General features: G+C 44.3%; 1 protein-coding gene across 4 annotated transcripts; it reads right to left on the bottom strand.

The window, feature by feature from the left end:
* Positions 1-152: 152 nt before the first annotated feature.
* On the bottom strand, positions 153-24,807 carry LOC115192566 (ER degradation-enhancing alpha-mannosidase-like protein 3). Of its 4 annotated transcripts, none has more exons than XM_029751217.1 (21): positions 24,622-24,807; positions 21,067-21,112; positions 11,187-11,287; positions 10,996-11,035; positions 10,779-10,891; positions 9,357-9,510; positions 8,960-9,094; positions 8,710-8,815; positions 8,400-8,497; positions 8,131-8,256; positions 7,925-8,008; positions 7,756-7,839; positions 5,820-5,944; positions 5,397-5,619; positions 5,139-5,284; positions 3,324-3,468; positions 2,965-3,156; positions 2,647-2,812; positions 2,005-2,190; positions 1,591-1,638; positions 153-1,204 (listed from the first exon to the last, which is right to left on the bottom strand). In XM_029751217.1, exons 2-21 carry the CDS (start codon positions 21,094-21,096, stop codon positions 915-917), a joined length of 2,592 nt encoding a protein of 863 aa, XP_029607077.1. In that variant the 5' UTR covers positions 21,097-21,112; positions 24,622-24,807; the 3' UTR covers positions 153-914. The 4 variants fall into 4 exon arrangements, with proteins under 4 accessions (XP_029607077.1, XP_029607074.1, XP_029607076.1 ...); XM_029751214.1 differs by lacking the exon at positions 24,622-24,807 and adding an exon at positions 21,217-22,051; XM_029751216.1 differs by lacking the exon at positions 24,622-24,807 and adding an exon at positions 21,217-22,051 and having other exon boundaries at positions 5,448-5,619.

Below are 24,807 nucleotides of genomic sequence, written 5' to 3'. Positions count from 1 at the left end.
CTGAATATCAACAAAAAGAGAGTGGACTGTATGGTTCCACTAATGTCCAGCCATGTAGCCTAATAGTCTAAAACCAAGAGAAACCTCTAGTCTAATTATCCTACCGCCTATAAAACAAACACATGATGTTTTTGAGACAGATGACAACACACTTTTCAATTTCCTTATCAATTTAATTAAAGTTCATTATGTTGTTGGCTTTTTTGTTTCCTTGGTCCTCCAGTATGTCATCAAGTTCCAGTCAGACATCTCAAACAAGGATCCCCTCTGCTGGCCAGCTGGTGGTACTGTCTGCCCTCTTGGGTAGCCAGTACCCAAGTACCCAGTATCTCTCATACCGACCAGAACCTGAGCAAAGCAGCACTATTTCAAACCATCGTGGAAATAACTGACAAATAAATATTTACAGTAACATATAACATTGTCTCTTCCTGGAGAGTGCCAGTGCTAAGTGATTCTCAGCACCAGCCTTTTATAGACTGCTTGCCACTGCAGTCCCTCACAGTCAGGTAGTTTAATATTGACCCCACAAATTAGGCCCACAAAATAAAATAGTAAATGTTCCAAAAACCTATCAGTTAATCATTACAGTTAAATAAACCAATCAACCAGTGGATTATAATTCAACCAGCATTTGGAAACTGCTCCCACATCTCAGTGACCTAGAAATGCATTTGGAGGAAGACAATATATGAAAATAAGACAAGACCAGAAAATAGTGAGAGTTAATCAGAGGACCATACTGCCAGACAGTAGATATCTGGGCTGTAGAAGTCACTGTATTCCACCCTGGTAACCGTTCCTTATCAAAACATCTCCCCACTAAAACTGTATCCTTTATGAGGCACAGTCCACTGACCCCAGGCCTGTACGGTGGCTGGGACAGACCGAAGGAGGGGGAACTGTTGAAGTTGTCAAAGCTCATCCTCCATCTGCTGAAACGCTTCTAAGTCCTCTCGCCAATCAGCCATCATGGCTTCCACTGATTTTCTGCTAGAGTCCATGTCAACCTCAGGCTCCTCCTCTGGCTCAGGGTTCCTCTTAATGGCAGGTCCCACATCATCCTCAGGAGTCACGTCCTCATTGTGGGGAGCTGATTCGTCCTGCTTCACAGTCCTCACCTGTGACTGGTCGAGAGTTGCGGCAGGGACAGGTGAAGTTTGGTCTGTTGAACAGTCTTCCTCCTCCTCCTGAACATCCCTCCCTGAGGAAGGACAGAGGGGTGAGCTCAGTCCATTTTCAGACCACTTTCCACCACAATATATGAGCCGTGTCCTGCACAGTCATCCATATAATTTCCTAGTATCCGACAACACATACACAGCCATACACCGTTTCCTACTCACCATGTATGTACATCTAACACAAGCACCTATCAGTCATTCCCAGACAGAAACAAGGTAGTGTTGCGGTTTACAAGAGGCAGCGAACAACAAACAGAATGGTACTGATGAGTCATGTGCAGAACAGACCAACAGTAATATTCTTCTGAGGGGTTCTGACATGGCCAGCTATATACACAAGACTAACCTGCACTGAGCTGCTCTACCACACACAGAATAATGGACGAGAGATGAGGGCGATACTTACTGCTTTCCAGCAGGATGCCAGGGAGAGGTTTACCTTTGAATATAGAGGCTGCTAAACCAAAGGGTGAAGGGAAAAGAAAGAGAGAAGAGGAAAGTTACACTGTTACAGTCCACCACAGGGAAGGAGAAGAGGAGGGAGGAAAATGGAAAGAAGGGAGCCGTTTCCTGTATCACACATCAAACTGGGTGCTTACCATCCCCTACCTCCACTAAGGCTAGTACTGTAGTGGCCACAGGCCCACTATTTTGGTTCACCACTGAACCCTGAAATACTGGCCATTTTGATATCTTTACAGAATCAAGTATAGTCCCTAAAATCGGCTGAAATCCCACAAAACTATCCATATGCTGGAAAGATACTGTCCTGTCTTTGTCTAGTCACTAATGTCCAACTGCCATCTCCAGTGGATCTAACCTCGGTCTCTGGCCTTGTCGCTCAGCAGCACCTCCACCTCTCTGTACTCCTTGAGAGCCTCCAACAGGATGTTGCCTTCCTTGTAGAAGAGGAAGAGGAGGGGCAAAGTGACGTCATCTGTGTTGCGGCCGTCGCCGGCCATCTGGAAGAGGGGAGCAGTGTCACTGCTGCTACCCTCGTTGTCATCTGTGGAGGAGGGGGATAATTAGCAAGGTTCAAGAGGATACTATAATTAAGCAATGAGGCACCTTGGAGGTTTGTGGTATATGGCCAATATACCACGGTTAAGGGCTGTTCTTAGGCACGCCCTTAGCCATGGTATATTGGCCATATACCACAAACCTCCAAGGTGCCTTATTGCTATTATAAACTGGTTACCAGTGTAATTAGAGTTGTAAAAATAAATGTTTTGTCATTCCCGTGGTATAAGGTCTGATATACCACGGCTGTCAGTCAATCAGCATTCAGGGCTCGAACCACCCAGTTTATAAATAGTAATGCATCAGTTTATTAAAGGTTATATAAAACATTATGAAAGTGTTATGAACATTTATAAAGGTTAGAAGTATGATTATAGTTAGTGCAGGCTTCTTGAAGTAGATTCATTCAAATTGAGATCTTGTGTCAGTTGGTCCTCCTCACCGATGACGATGCCTCCGATGGCCCCAGCCTTCATGATGTGTCTGGCCTTCTCAGCAAACATACACTGGCCCCGCTGCAGCAGAGCAATGCGGCCCTGTACAAAGGCAGCGTTGCTCAGTTCCGCACAGCCACTGTAGGGTTCAGCCACTGTCACAAACCCACGAACCTACAGACAGACGGAGAGAAGGGGGGGGCATGTTCAAACATCACTCAGAACGCCGAAAATAGAGAACGTCTGGCACCTAGGGACAAGACAGGAAAAACCAACAAGCAAAGGTGTCCATGCATTGGAAATTGGCACACTGAAGAAACACTCACCCCTGTGATGCTCTTGGAAAGGTCCGTGCCAAACTGAGCTGGGCCAGAGGTCAGCACCACTCTACCGAAGAAGGGGTGGGAGACGATCTGCACAGCCCTCGGAGGGAGCTGCTCCTTCTGCTGCTGGCTTGACAGCTCCATCATCTCCTGCATGAAGCGCATGCCGTCCTCTGCTGCCACAGCACTGACCGCCTAGAGAGAGATCGAGGGAAGGGGAGAGAGGAAAGGAGATGGAGAAAGAGAAGAGAGGGCAGTAGATAGAGTAGGGCAAGAGACTGAGTAACTCATATGGAGGGTTAGCAGTGGTCTTATGATATCATTCAAACTCTCCCGGCTTGTACTGTGAATTAATCATTTACCTGTGTAGCGTGTTGGACCAGCTGCACTCTGCCGTCTTTAAGGTGTATAAGGCTGACTCCCATCCTCCTCAGCAGCTCCAGGTGATCGGGGTTGTTGGCCATGAAGTCCTGAGCCCTCAGAGGGGGACGACCCATCCCCGGCTCACTGGATGAGAGGGTGGAGGGCATCAAAGTTCACATTCAGTATGGTTGTGACAGGAACAATATTCTGTTTAACATGATTCCTCACATTAGACACATACTCCCCTATGTATATATTTGGACAGTGAAGCTAAAATGTAATTTGGCTCTATACTCCAGCATTTATTCTAATAGAATATGTTTCTGAACACTTCTACATTCATGTGGGTAGTACCATGATTCCGGATAACCATGAATGAATCGTGAATAATGATAAGTGAGAAAGTTAGAGGCATAAATATCAAATCCCCCAAAAATGCTAGTGACTCCAAAATGAAAACACAGCAAATGCATCCAACAAGTTTGTAGAGTCACACGCTTGATATAGTCACTGCATGCTAAGAATATGGGACCAAATACTACACTTTTGACTAAATGTAATACACTATAAGTGAATTTGTCCAAATTCTTATGACACCTTCAAAATGGGGAGACTAGACACACTACATGACCAAAGGTATTTGGACACCTGCTCGTCAAACATCTCATTCCAAAATCATGTGCATTAATATGGAGTTGGTCCCCCATTTGCTGCTATAACAGCCTCTACTCTTCTGGGAAGGCTTTCCACTAGATGTTGGAACATTGCTGCAGGGACTTGCTTTCATTCAGCCATCAGAGCATTAGTGAGGTTGGGCACTGATGTTGGGCGATTAGGCCTGGCTCGCAGTCGGTGTTCCAATTCAGCCCAAAGGTGTTCAATGGGGTTGAGGTCAGGGCTCTGTGCAGCCAGTTCTTCCACACCGATTTCTGTACGGACCTTGCTTTGTGCACAAGGGCATTGTCATGCTGAAACAGGAAAGGGCCTTCCCCAAACTGTTGCCACAAAGTTGGAAGCACATAATCGTCTAGAATGTCATTGTATGCTATAGCGTTAAGATTTCCCTTCACTGGAACTAAGGGGCCAAGCCCAAAGAGAACATGTTTCCACTGCTCCAGAGTCCAATGACGGCAAGATTCACACGACTCCAGCTTGGCATTGTGCATGGTGATTTTAGGCTTGTGTGCGGCTGCTCGGCCATGGAAACCCATTTTATGAAGCTCCCGATGAACCGTTCTTGTGCTGACGTTGCTTCCAGAGGCTACGCGCTTCAGCACTCGGCGCTCCCCGTTCTGTGAGCTTGTGTGGCCTAGCACTTCGCGGCTGAGCCGTTGTTGCTCCTAGAAGTTTCCACTTCACAATAACAGCACTTACAGTTGACCGGGGCAGCTCGAGCAGGGCAGAAATTTGATGAACTGACTTGTTGGAAAGGTGGCATCCTATGACAGTTGAAAGTCACTGAGCTCTTCAGTAAGGTCATTCTACTGTCAATGTTTGTCTATGGAAATTGCATGGCTATGTGATCAATTTTATACACGTCAACAACGGGTGTGGTTGAAATAGCCGAATCCACTAAGTTGAAAGGGGTTTCTACATACTTTTGTATATATAGTGTACATAAAGTGCATTCATTTCTAAACAGTAAAACAGATATGTAAGAAGAACAAAAACGAATAAAACATTACATTCAGTACTGCCGCCTCATAAAACATTTGATCTCAAATCCAAAATGCTGTAGTATAGAGCTTAATTGTAGTTTTAGCTTCACTGTCCAAATAAATACATAGGGGGGTGTATGTATTAATGTCCCTTACCGGTGAATGGCAGGACGGGGACAACTCTTGTCCACAGCACTCCTGATTGGATCTCGGAGGTTCCGTGGGAAGGCGGGGTCGGGGAAAAGGAGGCGTGTGTTGGGGCAGGTCCAATCAAAGTTAGAGTCATCCAACTCCTCCTCTGACTAAGACAGAGGGGGAGAGAACAAACATGACTAACTATATCATCTGAATATTATTAGACGTACTATCATTAGAATTCTAGCTGATCACAGCAGGTGATCTTACTACACCCACCCAAAGAGATTTGACATAGGCGGAGAGATGAGGCAGAGATGGAGCCTGTACCGTGGTGTTGGCCGGAGGAGAGGGGGTGTGAGGGGCAGTGGACAGGGACAGGGGCAGAAGGTGTGCCTCGGTGGTGAAGATATAGTCCTCAACATTAAACGTCAGATCTTCCTCTTCCGCAAACAGCAGGAACAGGTACTTGAACATCTCTGCCAAGAAGAAGGAGTCCATTCTGAGAGGGGAGGAGAGCGGAAGAGAGGATGAGTGATATTTGGGGCAGCAGGCCAACAGAGCAGACACCACATAAACTATTTTGATTGAACTACATGACTGGCACACTGTTCCTCAGCCACTAAAACCATCCACCTCTTAACCGCCCATCATTAAATCCCTCCCCGTCCCCGGTGTATTCCCCTGGGTCTGGGCCCTCACCGGTCCTCGTGGCTCCCGGTGCGAACGTCCTTCATGGCAGCAAAGCCACAGGGGACCCGGGCAAATCGGTTCAGGTTGTCCAGCACCGTGCGGCCTACCTCCAAGTAGTAGGGGTCTTTGGTAGCCTAGAGGGGGACCAGGGTTAGACACTACTACTGAATTAGGCAATAAGGAAGCCCACTAAGATCAAATGTACAGTGCATTCGGAAAGTATTCAGACCCCTCAACTTTTTCCACATTTTGTTAGGTTACAGCCTTATTCTAAAATGGATTAAATTGTTTCTCCCCCCTCAGTCTACACACAATACCCTGTTGACAAAGTAAAAAAACAGTTTTCTAAAAACTGGAAATACCACATTTACAGAAGTATTCAGACCCTTTACTCAGTAGTTTGTTGAAGCACCTTTGGCAGCGAATATAGCCTCGAGTCTTGGGTATTTAAAAAATAATAAAAAAAACATTTTATTTATTTAACTAGGCAAGTCAGTAAAGAACAAATTCTTATTTACAATGACGGCCTACGGCTGGGCCAATTGTGCGCCTCCCTATGGGACTCCCAATCACGGCTGGTTGTGATACAGCCTGGATTTGAACTAGAGTGTCTGTAGTGACGCCTCAAGCACTGAGATGCAGTGCCTTAGACCACTGCGCCACTCGGGAGCCCCGGGTATGACACTACAAGCCTGGCACAACTGTATTTGGGGAGTTTCTCCCATTCTTCTCTGCAGATTCTCTCAAGCTCTGTTAGGTTGGATGGGGAGCGTCACTACACAGCTATTTTCAGGTCTCTCCAGAGATGCTCAATCGGGTTCAAGGCCACTCAAGGACATTCAGAGACTTGTCCCGAAGCCACTCCTGCGTTGTCTTGGCTGTGTGCTTAGGGTCGTTGTCCTGTTGGAAGGTGAACCTTCACCCCAGTCTGATGTTCTGAGTGCTCTGGAACAGGTTTCCATCATGGTCCTCTCTGTACTTTGATCCGTTCATCTTTCCCTCGATCCCGACTAGTCTCCAGGTCCCTGAAAAACATCCCCACAGCATGATACATCTACCATGCTTCACCGTAGGGATGGTGCCAGGTTTCCTCCAGACGTGACGCTTGGCATTCAGGCCAATGATTTCAAGTTTGGTTTCATCAGACCAGAAAATCTTGTTTCTCATCGTCTGAGAGTCTTTATGTGCCTTTTACTGAGGAGTGGTTTCCATCTGGCCACGCTACCATAAAGGCCTGATTGGTGGAGTGATGCAGAGTTGGTTGTCCTTCTGGAAGGTTCCATCTCCACAGAGTAACTCTGGAGCTCTTTCAGAGTGACCATTCGGGTTCTTGGGCACCTCCTTGACCAAGACCTTTCTCCCCCGATTGCTCAGTTTGGGCAGGCAGCCAGCTCTAGGAAGAGTCTTGGTGGTTCTAAAACTTCTTCCATTTAAGAATGGTGTAGGCCACTGTGTTCTTGGGAACCTTCAATGCTGCAGACATTTTTGGTACCCTTCCCCAGATCTGCCTCGACACATTCCTGTCTCAGAGCTCTACGGCCAATTCCTTCGACCTCATGGCTTGGTTTTTGATCTGAAATGTACTGCCAACTGTGGGACCTTATATAGACATGTGTGTGCCTTTCCAAATCACGTCCAATCAATTGAATTTACCACAGGTGGACTCCAATCAAGTTGTAGAAACATCTCAAGGATGATCAATGGAAACAGGACAATTTTGAGTCTCATAGCAAATAGTAAATAAGGTATCTGTTTTTTATAAATTATCAACAATTTCAAACAACCTGTTTTCGCATTGTCATTATGGGGTATTGTGTGTAAATTGATGAAGAAAACATTTAATTTAATCATTTTTAGAATAAGGTTGTAACGTACCAAAATGTGGAAAAAGTGAAGTATGTATCGTTAAGTCAACTTCTAGACTGCATGTCTCCACAGTCCTTACCTTGTACAGGAAATAGGTGCTCTCTGCAAACTCAGGTCTTAGTGGATGCTGAGCCCAATGTACCCTGAAATCAGTGGTGAATGCCTGAGGAAGACAGAGGGGTGTTAAAGGTTACAGCCTGAGTGAGAACAAAGAAAGAGGTGGAGAGGGAGCATAAAAGAGAGCTTACCTCTGGGAGGAAGTTGTGTTTCTTGGTGACTTGATACAGCATCTCATGGGTCTCAATGGCCGGCCGGATATCTCCCTTCAACACCTGGGGGATTCATTAACAATGTTAGGAGAGTAAAAGTCTTAATTTGTCTCCCTAATCTCAGCACCAGGTCTATGTACCAAAACCCCTGATTAGGCAGCTGGTCTGTTAGTGACGCCAGTCACCTGCAGCCCAGGGAAGAAGGCCAGGAGGGAGTCCATCCAGGTGCGAGCAGGCAGCAGAGGCTTGTGGATGTGAACGTCCAGCAGGAGAGGAGGCTGGCTGATGTACTTCATTATAGACGCATAGTGCTGGAAACACAAATAATGAGAACATTTGACAAGCTAAGGATGAGAATCTTTAACAGCACACTTTGTGTGGATTGAACAATAAGGGCATAAAAGCATTCCATTATCCAAGCCAGAGTAAGGTTACAGTGTGTGAGGTCACTCACAATGTTGAAGCGCTGCAGAAACAGGTCATCTCCCAGGAGAATATAGGCCTTCAGCAGGTACTCATAATACGAGTCAATCCCTGCTCCCACTCCGCTGTCTGGAACAATACAACACAACAGTGTACCGTTTCATACCGCAGAAACACACTCATGTCTTATTTCTACAAGTACAGAACATCAGTGCCTACCGCCTTGCCCGCTAACTTCTACCACACCCAATACATTGTCCGTCTCTGGATAAATCGAAGGAAATCCTCCTTTATAATACAGTAGATACCAGTTATGGCCTGGGACTGGTTCCCTCTCTCACCCCTGCGGACCCACTCTCCTGAGTGGATGTTGATGGTTGTTCCCACCAGGTTGCTATTCCTCTGCCTCTTCTCCCACAGGAAGTCGAGGGCTCTCCGTGCATGGACCTGTGTAGAATACAATGAATCAATATCATTAAGACACACTGGCATCTATGATAATCAACAATGAAGGTCTGGTAGTGCCATCTACTAGTATTAGTCCTGATCTGAACAAGGTTTAAAGAAAGAGAGATGATTGTCTATTTTTACCTCAAACACAGGGTCCCCAGTAAAGCGACTCAAGGCAGCGAACTCCAGGATAATTGTGCCAGCACAAGCTGTGCAGGTGTCCGTCTCTGTGCCCGTCCGACTCTCAGGACCCCTGATGCCATGCTTCAAGTTTACCTGTTGAGTGGAATAAAAAGGCTCAATATATTGGTCATAGACTCAACTCCACGGCTGTGTCCGAAGACATTGTTCAGGTGAACTATACAGCCATAGAAAACCAGGCTGCGGAAAACTGTAGCAGCTGTATGCAGAGCACTGAAGCAGATAATACAATTATGCAGTCATAATCGGAGAGGACTGTGTGTGTGTGTACACATACGTGTGTATGGTCAGGACATATCCCAACAGCCGTGGCCTTATGTATAGTTTGAGGGCTCACCCTGGGGTAAGGCAGGCCACTGCTGGTGTTGAAGGCAGGCAGGAGTCTGAGACCCACGTCTTTGGCCATGTGGAGCAGCTCATCCTGGTACCACTGCATGTGATGCCCTGCATCCTTCAGCATCACCGCCATGGAGTGGCCCCCTAGCAGCCCTCTGGAAACATGAGGAAAGTCACAACGGTCACACAATAGTATGTGGACAACCCTTCAAATTAGTGGATTCGCCTATTTCAACCACACCCGTTGCTGACAAGTGTATAAAAGAGCACACAGCCATGCAATTTCCAGTGACAAACATTGGCAGTAGAATGTCCTTACTGAAGAGCTCACTGACTTTCAACGTGGCACTGTCATAGGATGTCACCTTTCCAACAAATTTCTGCCCTACTAGAGCTGCCCTAGTCAACTGTAAGTGCTGCTATTCTGAAGTGGAAATGTCTAGGAGCAACAACGGCCCAGCTGCGAAATCGCCTGTCCTCGGTTGCAACACTCACTACCGAGTTCCAAACTGCCTCTGGAAGCAACTTCAGCACAAGAACTGTTCATCAGGAGCTTCATGAAATGGGCTTCCATGGCCGAGCAGCCGCACACAGGGCTAAGATCACCATGTGCAATGCCAAGGGTCGGCTGGAGTGGTGTAAAGCTTGCAGTCATTGGACTCTGGAGCAGTGGAAACGCGTTCTCTGGAGTGATGAATCAACCTTTATCAACTGACAGTCTGACGGACGAATCTGGTTTTGGCGGATGCCAGGAGCACGCTACCTGCCCGATTGCATAGTGCCAACTGTAACGTTTGGTGGAGGAGGAATAATGGTCTGGGGCTGTTTTTCATGGTTCGGTCTAGGCCCCTTAGTTCAAGTGAAGTTAAGATTTAACGCTACAGCATACAATTACATTGTAGATAATTCTGTGCTTCCAACTTTAGTGGCAACAGTTTGGGGAAGGCCCCTTCCTGTTTCAGCATGACATTACCCCTGTGCACAAAGCGAGGTCCATACAGAAATGGTTTGACGAGATCAGTGTGGAAGAACTTGACTGGCCTGCACAGAGCCCTGACCGCAACCCCATTGAACACCTTTGGGGTGAATTGGAACGCCGACTGCGAGCCAGGCCTAATCGCCCAACATCAGTGCCCGTCCTCACGAATGCTCGTGGCTGAATGAAAGCAAGTACCTGCAGCAATGTTCCATCACACATACACAGTTTGTTTGCTGTTATATTTGTGCTGTAGCCAGTGTCTTCTGTCTGTGAGATCTGTTTTGTCTTACATCGTTTTATTTTTTATCCCAGTCCCCATCCCCACAGGAAGCTTCTTGCCAGGCTATTGTAAATAAGAATGTTCTTCTCCATTGACTTACCTGGTTAAATAAAAAATTAAAACATTACCATCCCCTCAATAACTGGCTTTATGTTTTTCCTTACCCCAGCACACGGATGTTGGTCTCAAAGACAGACACCACGATGTCATTGTCCAGTCGCACATCTGTCAACACTCTCCTCACTGCTTCTTCAAACTCTGTCGTCTTGTTTAAGAGCTGTACGTAAATACAGAATTATAGATATGAAAATCATTGTCTACCCAGAGGTTCAACAAATCCAACTAAGGAGGTTGGTAAAACAAACTAAAGATGAAACCTACCACTAGAGTGTCCAAGGTGTCGATGAGGGTGAGAGAGAACCTTAAAACACACAAAGACAAATCAATCAGCATCAGTTATAGTCCCTTATGGCTAGAAGATATCAACAGAGAGTTAGAGTATTCAAATGACAGCAGGACTGTGTCTCCTGTTCCCACATCCGACTCAGGCCTGCAGGCAGACAAGCACTCACTTCCCCAGTGCGTCGTCCACGTCTCCCCGACTGGGCTCCAGCCCACGCACCCTCCCCCGACACGTCAGAGGCATCAGCTCATCTGCTGGGTACGCATGGTCCTGGAGAACGCAACCAATAATATATACATTTTTAAATATTGAACCTTTATTTAACTAGGCAAGTCAGTTAAGAACAATTTCTTATTTTACTGCCTACTTTTTACTGCCTGTGTTTTTTGTTGTTGATAGTTGAACCTTATTTAGACCTACTGTAAGTCAATAAGATGTGAAATTCTATATGACATGTTTACACACTACTAGAGGTCGACCGATTAAATCGGCATGGCCGATTTAATTAGGGTAGATTTCAAGTTTTCATAACAACCGGTAATTTGCATTTTTGGACACTGATTACATTGCACTCCACGAGGAGAATGCGTGGCAGGCTGACCACATGTTACGCGAGTACAGCAAGGAACCAAGGTAAGTTGCTAGCTAGCATTAAACTTATAAAAAACAATCAATCTTAACATAAATCACTAGTTAACTACACATGGTTGATGATATTACTAGTTTAACAACTTGTCCTGCGTTGCAAATAATCAATGCGGTGCCTGTTAATTTATCATCGAATCACAGCCTACTTCGCCAAAAGGGTGATGATTTAACAAGCGCATTAGCAAAAAAAAGCACTGTCGTTGCACCAATGTACCTAACCATAAACATCAATGCCTTTAAAATCAATACACAAGTATATCTTTTTTAAACCTGCATATTTAGTTAAAAGAAATTTATGTTAGCGGGCAATATTAACTAGGGAAATTGTGTCACTTCTCATGCTTTCTGTGCAAGCAGAGTCGGGGTACATGCAGCAGTTTGGGCCGCCTGGCTCGTTGCGAACTGTGTGAAGACCCTTTCTTCCTAATAAAGACCGTAATTAATTTGCCAGAATTTTACGTAATTATGACATAACATTGAAGGTTGTGCAATGTAACAGCAATATTTAGATTTAGGGATGCTACCCGTTAGATAAAACACATAACGGTTCTGTATTTCACTGAAAGAATAAACGTTTTGTTTTCGAAATGATAGTTTCTGGATTTGACCATATTAATGACCCAAGGCTCATATTTCTGTGTGTTTATTATGTTATAATTAAGTCTATGATTTGATAAAGCAGTCTGACTGAGCAGTGGTAGGCAGCAGCACGCTCGTATGCATTCATTCAAACCACACTTTCCTCCGTTTGCCAACAGCTTTTCGCAATGCTTGATGCACAGCACTGTTTATGACTTCAAGTCTATCAACTCCCGAGATTAGGCTGGCAATACTATAGTGCCTATAAGAACATCCATAGTCAAAGGTATATGAAATACAAATGGTATAAAGAGAAATAGTCCTATAATAACTACAACCTAAAACTTCTTAACTGGGAATATTGAAGACTAATGTTTAAAGGAACCACCAGCTTTCATGTTCTCAAGTTCTGAGCAAGGAACTTAAACTTGAGCTTTTTTACATGGCACATATTGCACTTTTACCTTATTCTCCAACACTGTGTTTTTGCATTATATAAACCAAATTGAACATGTTTCATTATTTATTTGAGACTACATTGATTTTATTTATGTATAATATTAAGTTAAAATAAGTGTTCATTCAGTATTGTTGTAATTGTCCTTTAATATAAATAAATAAATTTAAAATAAATAAATAAATATATTTTTTAAAATCGGTATTGGCTTTTTTTGGTCCTCCAATAAATCGGTATCGGCGTTGAAAAATCACAATCGGTCGACCTCTAGTCAGGATGCTCTTGATGGTGCAGCTGTAGAACCTTTTGAGGATCTGAGGACCTATGACAAATCTTTTCAGTCTCCTAAGGGGGAATAGGCGTTGTCGTGCCGTCTTCAAGACTGTCTTGGTGTGCTTGGACCATGTTAGTTTGTTGGTGATGTGGACACCAAGGATCTTGAACCTCTCAACCTGCTCCACTACAGCCCTGTCGATGAGAATGGGGGCGTGCTCGGTCCTCTTTTTCCTGTCGTCCACAATCTCCTTTGTCTTGATCACGCTGAGGGAGAGGTTGCTGTCCTGGCACCACAAGGCCAGGTGTCTGACCTCCTTCCTATAGGCTGTCTCGTTGGTGATCAGCCCTACCACTGTTGTCATCGGCAAACTTAATGATGGTGTTGGAGTCTCGCCTGGCCGTGCAGTCCCGAGTGAGCAGGGAGTACAGGAGGGGGCTGAGCACGCACCCCTGAGGGGCCCCCGTGTTGAGGATCAGCGTGGCGAATGTGTTGTTACCTACCCTTACTACCTGGGGGCGGCCCGTCAGGAAGTCCAGGATCCAGTTGCAGAGGGAGGTGTTAGCTCAGTGATGAGCTTTAAGGGTACTATGGTGTTGAACACTGAGCTGTAGTCAATGAACAGCATTCTCACATAGGTGTTCCTTTTGTCCAGGTGGGAAAGGGCAGTGTGGAGTGCAATAGAGACTGCATCATATGTGGATCTGTTGGGGCAGTATGCAAACTGGAGTGAGTCTAGGGTTTCTGGGATAATGGTGTTGATGTGAGCCATGACCAGCCTTTCAAAGCACTTCATGGCTACAGACGTGAGTGCTACGGGTCGGTAGTGAATGCACCAATTTGTAAGTCGCTCTGGATAAGAGCGTCTGCTAAATGACTTAAATGTAAATGTAAATGGTAGTCATTGAGGCAGGTTACCTTAGTGGTCTTGGGCACAGGCACTATGGTGGTCTGCTTAAAACATGTTGGTATTACAGACTCGGACAGGGAGAGGTTGAAAAGGTCAGTGAAGACACTTGCCAGTTGGTCAGCACATGCTCGGAGTACAAGTCTTGGTCATCCGTCTGGCCCTGCGTCCTTGTGAATGTTGACCTGTTTAAAGGTCTTACTCACATCGGCTGCGGAGAGGGTGATCACACAGTCTTCCGGGACAGTTGGTGCTCTCATGATAGTTCTGTGTTATTTGCCTCGAAGCGAGCATAGAAGATGTTTAGCTTGTCTGGTAGGCTCGTGTCACTGGACAGCTCTCAGCTGTGCTTCCCTTTGTAACCTGTAATGGTTTGAAAGCCCTGCCACATCCGACGAGCTTCAAAGCCGGTGTAGTATGATTCGATCTTAGTCCTGTATTGATGCTTTGCCTGTTTGATGGTTCGTCAGAGGGCATAGCGGGATTTCTTATAAGCTTCCGGGTTTGAGTCCCGCTCCTTGAAAGTGGCAGCTCTAGACTTTAGCTCAGAGCGGACGTTACCTGTAATCCATTGCTTCTGGTTGGGGTATGTACTTACAGTCACTGTGGGGAGGAAGTCATCAATGCAGTTATAGATGAAGCCAATGACTGTTCTGGTGTACTCCTCAATGCCATCGGAGGAATCCCGGAACATATTCCAGTCTGTGCTAGCAAAACAGTCCTGTAGCTTAGCATTGGCTTCATCTGACCACTTCTTTATTGACAGAGTCACTGGTGCTTCCTGCTTTTTTTGCTTGTAAGCAGGAATCAGGATAGAATTATGGTCAGATTTGCCAAATGGTGGGCGAGGGAGAGCTTTGTATGCGTCTCTGTGTGTGGCGTAAAGGTGCTCCATAGGTTTTTTCCCCCTCTGGTTTCACATTTAACATGCTGATAGAAATTTGGTAAAACGGATTTAAGTTTCCCTGCATTAAAGTCCCCGGCTACTAGGAGCGCCGCCTCTGGGTGAGCGTTTTCTTGTTTGCTTATGGCGGAATACAGCTCATTCAATGTTGTCTTAGTGCCAGCCTCTGACTGTGGTGGTATGTAAACAGCCACGAAAAAACAGAAACTCTCTAGGTAGATAAAGTATCTTATGATAAGCTGTAGACCACACTACCTCAGGCGAGCAATAGCTCAAGACTTCCTTAGATATCGTGCACCAGCTGTTACTTACAAAAATACATTGTCCGCCGCCCCATTATGGATTGATTGTTTTGATTGCTGTTGTAAACTAAAGATGTTGACACTATTCTCAGCATGCCCTGGTGAATGGAGAGGGTGAACTCTGCTCCTAATCCTTTTGATCTATAGGCATTGCCTTATAAATAGTGGAAACATGATGCTTGTCTTGGGTCATGTTCATTATCCCCAGATTTTAAGATGGTAGTAGGTGACAGTAGTTGCAGCAAAAGACTCTGCTAAGTATCGTGGATGTGTGCTAGATAACCATCTGACAGGGGCATGGCATGGCACAAAATGTTATTGCCAAAGTGAACCATAAAATTTGGTTCCTGGCTAGAACCTCCAAATATCTGGATAAGAATGCAATGGGGACATTGGCAGGGGCTCTGGTTCAGTGCCACTTTGACTGTGCATGCTCTTCCTGGTACAATAGTGTCCCCAAGATATATATTAAAAAAAAAATTGAAGACATCTCAGAACAAATTAGTCAGGATTATTCTTAAACTTCCAGCAGTTATGCATGGTGCTTTGCTGCAGGAAGGACTGGTGCACTTCACAAAATAGATGGCATCATGAGGCAGGAAAATTATGTGGATATATTGAAGCAACATCTCAAGACATCAGTCAGGAAATTAATGCTTCGTCGCAAATGGGTCTTCAAATGGACAATGACCCCCAAGCATACTTCCAAGGTTGTGGCAAAATTGCTTAAGGACAGCAAAGTCAAGGTTGCGCTGTTACAGTCAACTATGATATAGGCCCTCATGTGAACCATTTAAACTTTGAGCCTGTTTCTTATACTGAGGTTTATAAAGCACTAAAGGCAACAGACAAAAAGTCTGTAGGTCCAGACAACCTGGACCCCTACCTCTTAAAGATAGCAGCTGGTATTATTACTGAACCTGTGTCACATTTTTTACTTGAGTCTCTTGACCAATTCCATACCCAACATTTGGAAATCAGCTTATGTCCTCTCACTGCTAAATGGTGGAGATCCCTCAGATGCTAATAACTATCATCCTCTCTCTAAACTCCCTATCCTGACCAAAGTCTATGAATCCCTAGTGAACTCTGTTAAAAAACTTCTTAATTGAAAATAACATACTGAGCGGGGTTCAGTCTGGCTTTAGATCGAGGCACAGCACCACAACTGCAGCTATGGCAGTGGCAAATGACATCATTAATGCACTTAACAAAAAGCAACATTTGTTGTGGATTTATCAAAGGCCTTTGATTCAGTTGACCATGAATAGTTGATAGCTAGACTCAGAAACATTGGTCTCAGTGAAGGGGCAGTAAATTGGTTTAGGAACCATCTTTGACAGAACACAATGTGTATATACACTGACAATCACAAGTCTAGCTTTCCTGAGATTAATAGAGGTGTGCCCCAGGGTTCCATTTTAGCTCCTGTGTTGTTCTCAATTTTTATTAATGATTTGGGAAATGGGATGCAACCAGCAAAGTTACATCTATATGCAGATGATACAGTCATATATTAATGTGTTCCTTCTCTGGTACAGGCTGTTGAAGAGCTCCAGACTGCTTTTCAGTCACTGCAGGCCTCCCTTTATGGTCTCAAACTGGTCTTGAATGTACAAAAAACTAAATTCATGACCTTTACCAGAGCTAGAACTCTGCCAGAGAAGGTTAGCATTTTCACATCTGGTGGCTTATCCATTGAAAAAGTACCTAGGTATTTGATTGGATGACAAGTTGTCCTTTAAAGTTCATGTGGATAATCTTGTGACAAAGCTTCAATTGAAATTGGGTTTTAATTTTCGTAGTAAGGCTTGCTTCCTGCTTATGGCTAGAAAGAAGCTTTTCTCTCAGTAATCGATTATGGTGACTTGTTGTTTATGCATGCAACCTTCATTTTACAGAGACTGGACTCTGTTAATAATGCGCTTTATTACAAATGCCAAGTCACTCACCCACCATTGCACCTTGTACCAAATGGTGGGTTGGACCTCACAAATGCATCTTTCTGTGCATTTAAAGTATGTGTTCATGTACAAAACCATTTTGGGTAAACTCCTTCTTTATCTCTGTAGTCTTGTCTCCTTCACCACCAGCAGTTACCATACTCAGTCTGCTAGGTGGTTGCTACTTAAAGTCCCCAGAACATTCACAGTATTAGGCAAGACTGCCTTCTCTTCTTGTGCACCAGAGGCATGGAATAGTCTATAATCCATGCTTCATCTAAATATGTTAGTGCCACTGAAGGAATTTAAAATATTGATGGGAGACTCTGTTACGGAGAAGTGTAAATGTTATTTTTTTAGGCTGGATCCTGTTGTATTGTATTGTTGTTTGTTTTAATACTGTAATATATTGATTGTTGCTGCCTTCTTGGTCATGTCTCCCTTGAAAAAGACACTGGGTCTCAATGGGTTTTTCCTGGTTAAATAAAACAAATTTTTGACTATCTTTGCTATAAAAAGGCCATGGTATCTGTTGTCGTTGGGCTCTCAACAAATCACCGGAGGGGGGGGTTCGTTGACAAGCTCCATTACTGCATTAATTAATAAAGTGCAATTGTTTTTGAATAAATCTAAAAGTCTCTCTCCTTTTGATTACAATAATCCCACAACAGCAACCTGAACAGAAGCTACAGCGTTAGTCATCCTGGGGCCTGTGACAGCACTTGACCCTGTACAAAACAGTCCAACCAGAAGGCAAATGAGGACATTTATGATATGAGGACATGAACCTTGGGTCTGTGTGCTTGTTTGACTAATGGCTGAGGTAAAAAAATACTTCTAGGCCAGGCCTAATCATTTGATTTAGGAACAAAAAAGCACTAGGCCAAGTGTCAGTGTTTTGATGAACAGCTAGTGTCAATATATCAGTAACCCAGCTCAAAGCCACATAAGTCCACGGTAACAGGAAAACAGAGAGGGGAAAGAAGCAAACAGGCATAAGTCTAGCTACCAAACTAGACCCACTGTCCTCAAATTAGGCCTAAAGAGACCTAGATGTTTATTGTATCTGAAGCGAATAAAAAGAGTGGGAGCAAAGCAGTGCATTTAGCCTATTACAACAAACCCAGCTGTGCCCTGGACACCATATGAAAACTGATTGCCCCCCATCTATCTTCAGAGCTTGTGCTGCTAGGTGACCTAAACTGGGACATGCTTAACACCCCGGCCATCCTACAATCTAAGTTTAATGCCCTCAATCTCACACAAATTATCAATGAACCTACCAGGTACAACCCCAAATCTATAAACACGGGCACCCTCATAGATATCATCCTAACCAACTTGCCCTCCAAATACACCTCTGCTGTTTTCAACTAAGATCTCAGCGTTCACTGCCTCATTGCCTGCATCCGTAATGGTTCCGCGGTCAAACGACCACCCCTCATCACTGTGAAACGCTCCCTAAAACATCAGCGAGCAGGCCTTTCTAATCGACCTGGCATCCTGGAAGGATATTGACCTCATCCCGTCAGTAGAGGATGCCTGGTCATTCTTTAAAAGTGCCTTCCTCACCATCTTAAATAAGCATGCCCCTTTCAAAAACTGTAGAACCAGAAACAGATATAGCCCTTGGTTCTCTCCAGACCTGACTGCCCTTGACAAGCACAAAAACATCCTGTGGCGTTCTGCATTAGCATCGAATATCCCCCGTGATATGCAACTTTTCAGGGAAGTTAGGAACCAATATACACAGGCAGTTAGGAAAGCTAATGCTAGCTTTTTCAAGCAGAAATTTGCATCCTGTAGCACAAACTCAAAAAAGTTCTGGGACACTGTAAAGTCCATGGAGAATAAGAGCACCTCTTCCCAGCTGCCCACTGCACTGAGGCTAGGAAACACTGTCACCACCGATAAAGCCACTATAATTGAGAATTTCAATAAGCATTTTTCTACAGCTGGCCATGTTTTCCACCTGGCTACCCCTACCACGATCAACAGCCCTGCACACCCCACAGCAACTCGCCCAAGCCTCCCCGATTTCTCCTTCACCCAAATCCAGATAGCTGATGTTCTGAAAGAGCTGCAAAATCTGGACCCCTACAAATCAGCCGGGCTAGACAATACCCTCGCTTTCTAAAATGATCGGCCAAAATTGTTGCAACCCCTATCACTAGCCTGTTCAACCTCTCTTTCGTATCGTCTGAGATTCCTAAAGATTGGAAAGCTGCCGCGGTCATCCCCCTCTTCAAAGGGGGAGACACTCCAGACCCAAACTGCTACAGACCTATATCTATCCTACCTTACCTTTCTAAGGTCTTCGAAAGCCAAGTTAACAAACAGATTACCGACCATTTCGAATCCCACCGTACCTTCTCCGCTACGCAATCTGGTTTCAAAGCTGGTCATTGGTGCACCTCAGCCACGCTCAAGGTCCTAAATGATATCATAACCACCATCGATAAGAGACATTACTGTGCAGCCGTATTCATAGACCTGGCCAAAGCTTTCGACTCTGTCAATCACCACATTCTTATTGGCAGACTCAACAGCCTTGGTTTCTCAAATGATTACCTCGCCTGGTTTACCAACTACTTCTCTGATAGAGTTCAGTGTGTCCGGACCTCTGGCAGTCTCTATGGGGGTGCCACAGGGTTCAATTCTCGGGCCGACTCTCTTCTCTGTACACATCAATGATGTCGCTCTTGCTGCTGATGATTCTCTTGATCCACCTCTACGCAGACGACACCATTCTGTATACTTCTGGCCCTTCGTTGGACACTGTGTTAACTAACCTCCAGACGAGCTCCAATGCCATACAACTCTCCTTCGTGGCCTCCAACTGCTCTTAAATGCAAGCAAAACTAAATGCATGCTCTTCAACCGATCACTGCCCGCCCATCCGGCATCACGCCTCTGGACAGCTCTGACTTAGAATATGTGGACAACTACAAATGCCGAGGTGTCTGGTTAGACTGTAAACTCTCCTTCCAGAGTCACATTAAGCATCTCCAATCCAAAATTAAATCTAGAATCGGCTTCCTATTTCGCAACAAAGCATCCTTCACTCATGCTGCCAAACATACCCTCGTAAAACTGACCATCCTACCGCTCCTCGACGTCATTTACAAAATAGCCTCCAACATTCTACTCAACAAATTGGATGCAGTCTATCACAGTGCCATCCGTTTTGTCACCAAAGCCCCATATACTACCCACCACTGCGACCTGTACGCTCTCGTTGGCTGGCCCTCGCTTCACTCTCGCCGCCAAACCCACTGGCTCCAGGTCATCTACAAGTCTCTGCTAGGTAAAGCCCCGCCTTACCTCAGCTCACTGGTCACCATAGCAGCACCCACTCGTAGCACACGCCCCAGCAGGTATATCTCACTGGTCACCCCAAAGCCAATTCATCCTTTGTCTGACTTTCCTGCCAGTTCTCTGCTGCTAATGACTGGAACGAACTGCAAAAATCACTGAAGCTGGAGACTCATATCTCCCTCACTAGCTTTAAGCACCAGCTGTCAGAGCAGCTCACAGATCACTGCACCTGTACATAGCCAATGTGTAAACAGCCCATCCAACTACCTCATCCCCATACTGTATTTATTTTTCTTGCTCCTTTGCACCCCAGTATCTCTACTTGCACATTCATCTTCTGCACATCTGCCATTCCAGTGTTTAATTGCTATATTGTAATTACTTCGCCACCATGGCCTATTTATTGCCTTAAGTCCCTTATCTTACCTCATTTACACTCACTGTATATAGACTTTTTTTCCTGTATGTTTGTTTATTCCATGTGTAACTCTGTGTTGTTCTATATGTCGAACTGCTATGCTTTATCTTGGCCAGATCGCAGTTGCAAATGAGAACTTGTTCTCAACTAGCCTACCTGGTTAAATAAAGGTGAAATAAATTTTTTTTAAATGAGTACCAGTACATCTCAACAGAACATCTAAAATGTTTTGCATTATTAGATTGCTGCTAAACCACTCTCTCAGTTATGTGAAGGGGGCAGGTGGTGACGAGACTTACCATATAATTGGAATAAGCATGGTCAAACATCTCGACCACTTGGTTCCTTGAGGGGAAACAAAGAAAGAACAAGTCAGTTTAGCTCAATCTATTTTATCAGCCTGAACTTGCCACACATCTAGCCCAGGACCAGACATCTTTCTCACTCACCTCAGCTTGAGCTTCTCCTCTCGTGACATAGACTGTCCCAGCCTGCATAAATTGCTCAGCAATAGCAGCAACAATAGGGTTGACATTGTTGCAGGGCGAAACCACAGCACCGTCCACATTGCTACAATCTAGCTCTCTGTCAAGTACAACTGTAACCTATCATCACACGAATATAGGCCTAGACACCAACAGTCTCTGATAAACACAAACACACTCAGATCTCATGTGCACATATTCAGAACCAGGGGACACTTGAGGCCCAGTTACTGTCTGGTCCAATGGTTAATGAATGCATCCCAATACCACATTGAGGCAGTGCTGTTTGTAATGCCTACAATACTGTTACTAATCAGCTTGTTGATGCCAATTTAGACACCATCTATGACTCACTCGTCCTCTCCAAAGTCATACAGTACAAATCCAGGTTATGGTAGATGTGTGACAAGGGGTTGGACAAACAACTGTATCTAAAATCCAAAGTCAGGCTAACGTGACAAGCAATCTATATATTTGACCGTTTGCAGGAATGCTGTAGCTATTATGTAAACTGATAGTGATCTGTCATAGGATACATCTCATAATCGAAGACAATGTTCCAGTGGTGTAAAGTACTTAAGTCTTTTTTGAGGGTATCTGTACTTTACTATTAATACTTCTTACAAATTTTACTTCACTACATTCCTAAAGACAATAATGTACTTTTTACTCCATAGATTTTCACTGACACACAAAAGGACTGGAAAATTGTCCAATTCACACACTTATCAAGAGAACATCCCTGGCCATCCCTACTGCCTCTGATCTGGCAGACTCACTAAACACAAATTCTGTTTGTAAATTATGTCGGAGTGTTTTAGTGTGCCCCTGGCTATCCGTAAATTAAAACTATAAAATCGTGCTGTCTGGTTTGTTTATTATAAGGAATGTGAAATGATTTATATTTTAACTTTTGACTCTTAAGTATATTTAAAACCAAATTGAGACTTTTACTGAAGTAGTATTTTGCTGGGTGACTAACTTTTACTGAGTCATTTTCTATGAAGGTATCCTTACTTTACTCAAGTATGACAATTGGGTACTTTTTCCACGACAGCAAAGTTCTGCCAAGCCGTTAACACATGTGCCTTCCTTGACTGAGTGTCCAGTTCCTTAGAACCATGTTCACCTGCTGGTCACACCCTCTGACACACACGGCACCGGGACCTACAGCAGCGTGTAACACGTTGGCAAAGCTTCAGTCAACACAAAACATCATTCACATACAGCTAATCCCCGCTGTCTAACGTTTCCTAACTAACCGGCAATCACATTACTCAATACTGACAGAATAACGTTATTCCTCAAGCCAATCAAAACAAACGGTCCTTCCTTATTAACGTTTCTTGACACCCGTGACTTTTTGAGTAAGCAGACACCATAAAAGCCTACTGCCAGGAAAGGTTTTCTGATTAGACTAACAAATACTTAGCTAAATCATTATATATATTTAGTTAATTCCTATATATTATCACAACAGTAACGTTAACTGGCTATAACCTTTAACGTTACAGTTGCTATCGACAAACAGTAGCCCCGCAGAGAAGAGCTAGCTAGCTAATGGCGCTAGCTATCGGTCTTTTCCTGGAACAATTAGGATTATATCCATGAAGCAATATAGACTGTTGTTAAATCCCCCTCCCTTGACAGCTCTCTTCTTTCGTTAGCCAGTTGTTGGGGCGCATAGCCAGCTACAGTAGCTAGCTAGCCAGCTTGGCCGGTAAAGGACAGTCCGAAAACAAGCGAAGAAGGAAAGGCGCCGGGTCGCTTTCGGCCGTTGAGTTAGTGTATTTTGTTCTTCTTGTTATGCAGGAAAATATTTTGAGTTTTATGTTGCTTTAATGATGGACCTTTAGCCGCCAGCTGGCCGTCAAAGAAAAGCGAGTAGTGCTGTTTAGAAGATAAATGTCAACATCCGCATCCGGTTAGGTTTTGGTATCCACCCCTCTACCCCGCCCAACACCTAAATGTAGTTTTGTTATGCAGTATTATTGTACCTACATTACTTCAGTCGTTATACATTTGGGGAGAATATTCTTTATAAAATTAGATGGCAATATACATAACGGTTGACATTTGTTAGTTCCTTGAATATTTGGCAGACATCCGAGTGAATCTTCCACCATTTTTGATATTCACTAAATTTCCCATCTAGCCTAGCGAACCAGACTGGTCTCATAGACTAGACGTAACATAGTAAACGTGAGTCCGAGAAATACAATTCGTATAATATGTTACGTTTGGCAGAGAAGAACAAATTACACCTGCCAAACCCAGACGATGCTGCCGCCCTACCAGACTCCCAATCACGGCCAGTTGTGATATAGGCTGGATTCGAACCAGGGTGTCTGTAGTGACGCCACAAGCACTGAGATGCAGTGCCTTAGACCGCTGCGCCACTTGGGAGCAACTTAATGGTTCAATCACACTGACAGCAACATTGCGCAAAATGGTATGCAGCATCATCTGGATATGAGTGCAACAAAAGTTCAACATTCACCTAATGCTACCATTTCTGTCAAGCTCTCTACTCATACAGTTTGATGCATAAATTAGAAAAATCCAACATATGCACCATACAGACCACACTGCAACTGCCTCTGCAACGCAATGCTGCAAGGCAAACCCAGCGTTCCATTGGAAATGAATGTACTTTGGACAGTGGCGATTTTAGCACGTAAATCTTGGTGGGGCACACAAAACAAAAAAGTGGGGTGCATGCCAGCAAAGCCACTACACATAAAAACATAGCTGAAATGGCTGACTCGCTTAAACAAATGTGGTTTCTACTGACAATTGAGATGTACAAACTATGGCATAAGGGGACGACAAGCGGAAAGACGCAATCCGTAATTTCGATGAATACATTAATGAGCAAGCGACAACGGACGTAGTCAATATAATTATTTGTTCAGCACGTTGAATGCCATGTGGGTCTTTGCATGTCAAAAAATATACACGTCATATAACACTATTTGACGCGTTAAATTAGCTTTAATTTGACAGTTAAATAACACAATTATATTATAGAATGTTGTGTGTGCTGAATTTGCATGTGCAAGCCAAGCACCATAACTACTATCAGTAGCACTGTCAAAGCTGTACAAAAAAAGTATCCAAACAAGCACACACTGGACCACGAACGATGTGTTTATAATAGCGCGTTGGTGAAAATATACCAAATTATTAGGGTGAGGCACATGGGCTACTAACAGCTTACTACACAACATACACTAAGTATTATTTTATTGGCTACAGTATACATTTCTCCCTTGCATATTAACGTAAACTCACTCAGTTTTGTACGGAATGGGGTGAGTTTACGTTACAACATTTATGCAGCAGCATACAATACATTTTTGGACCCACCTTGTGAAGGTGGCGCAGTGGTCCTTTGCTAGCAAATTGTGTTATCAAAGTCTGGCATTCTCTGTATTTATGGTGGGAACTCTGGAAAAAAAAACAGCCACTCCATTGAACAGCAGGCCAACGTTAGTGGTTTCTTTGCAACGCTTGCAGTTAGCCACTGATTCCTTCCAAACGGCTCATTGTCGA

Source organism: Salmo trutta, chromosome 4 (genome assembly GCF_901001165.1).
Source record: "Salmo trutta chromosome 4, fSalTru1.1, whole genome shotgun sequence".
NCBI lineage: Eukaryota > Metazoa > Chordata > Actinopteri > Salmoniformes > Salmonidae > Salmo > Salmo trutta.
The sequence above is the reverse complement of the archived record's forward strand: the minus strand, read 5'-3'. Positions and strand labels throughout refer to the sequence as shown.

What these genes read in the sequence shown, in the direction of transcription:
- LOC115192566 (XM_029751214.1), bottom strand. Translation starts at nt 21,335, where the DNA reads ATGTGGACGGTGCTGTGGTTTCGCCCTGCAACAATGTCAACCCTATTG. An exon ending in TGGTCCAACACGCTACACAG is followed by an intron (nt 3,157 to 3,323) that starts GTAAATGATTAA and finishes ATCTCTCTCTAG; the next exon opens with GCGGTCAGTGCTGTGGCAGC. An exon ending in CATCGGAGGCATCGTCATCG is followed by an intron (nt 2,191 to 2,646) that starts GTGAGGAGGACC and finishes CCTCCTCCACAG; the next exon opens with ATGACAACGAGGGTAGCAGC.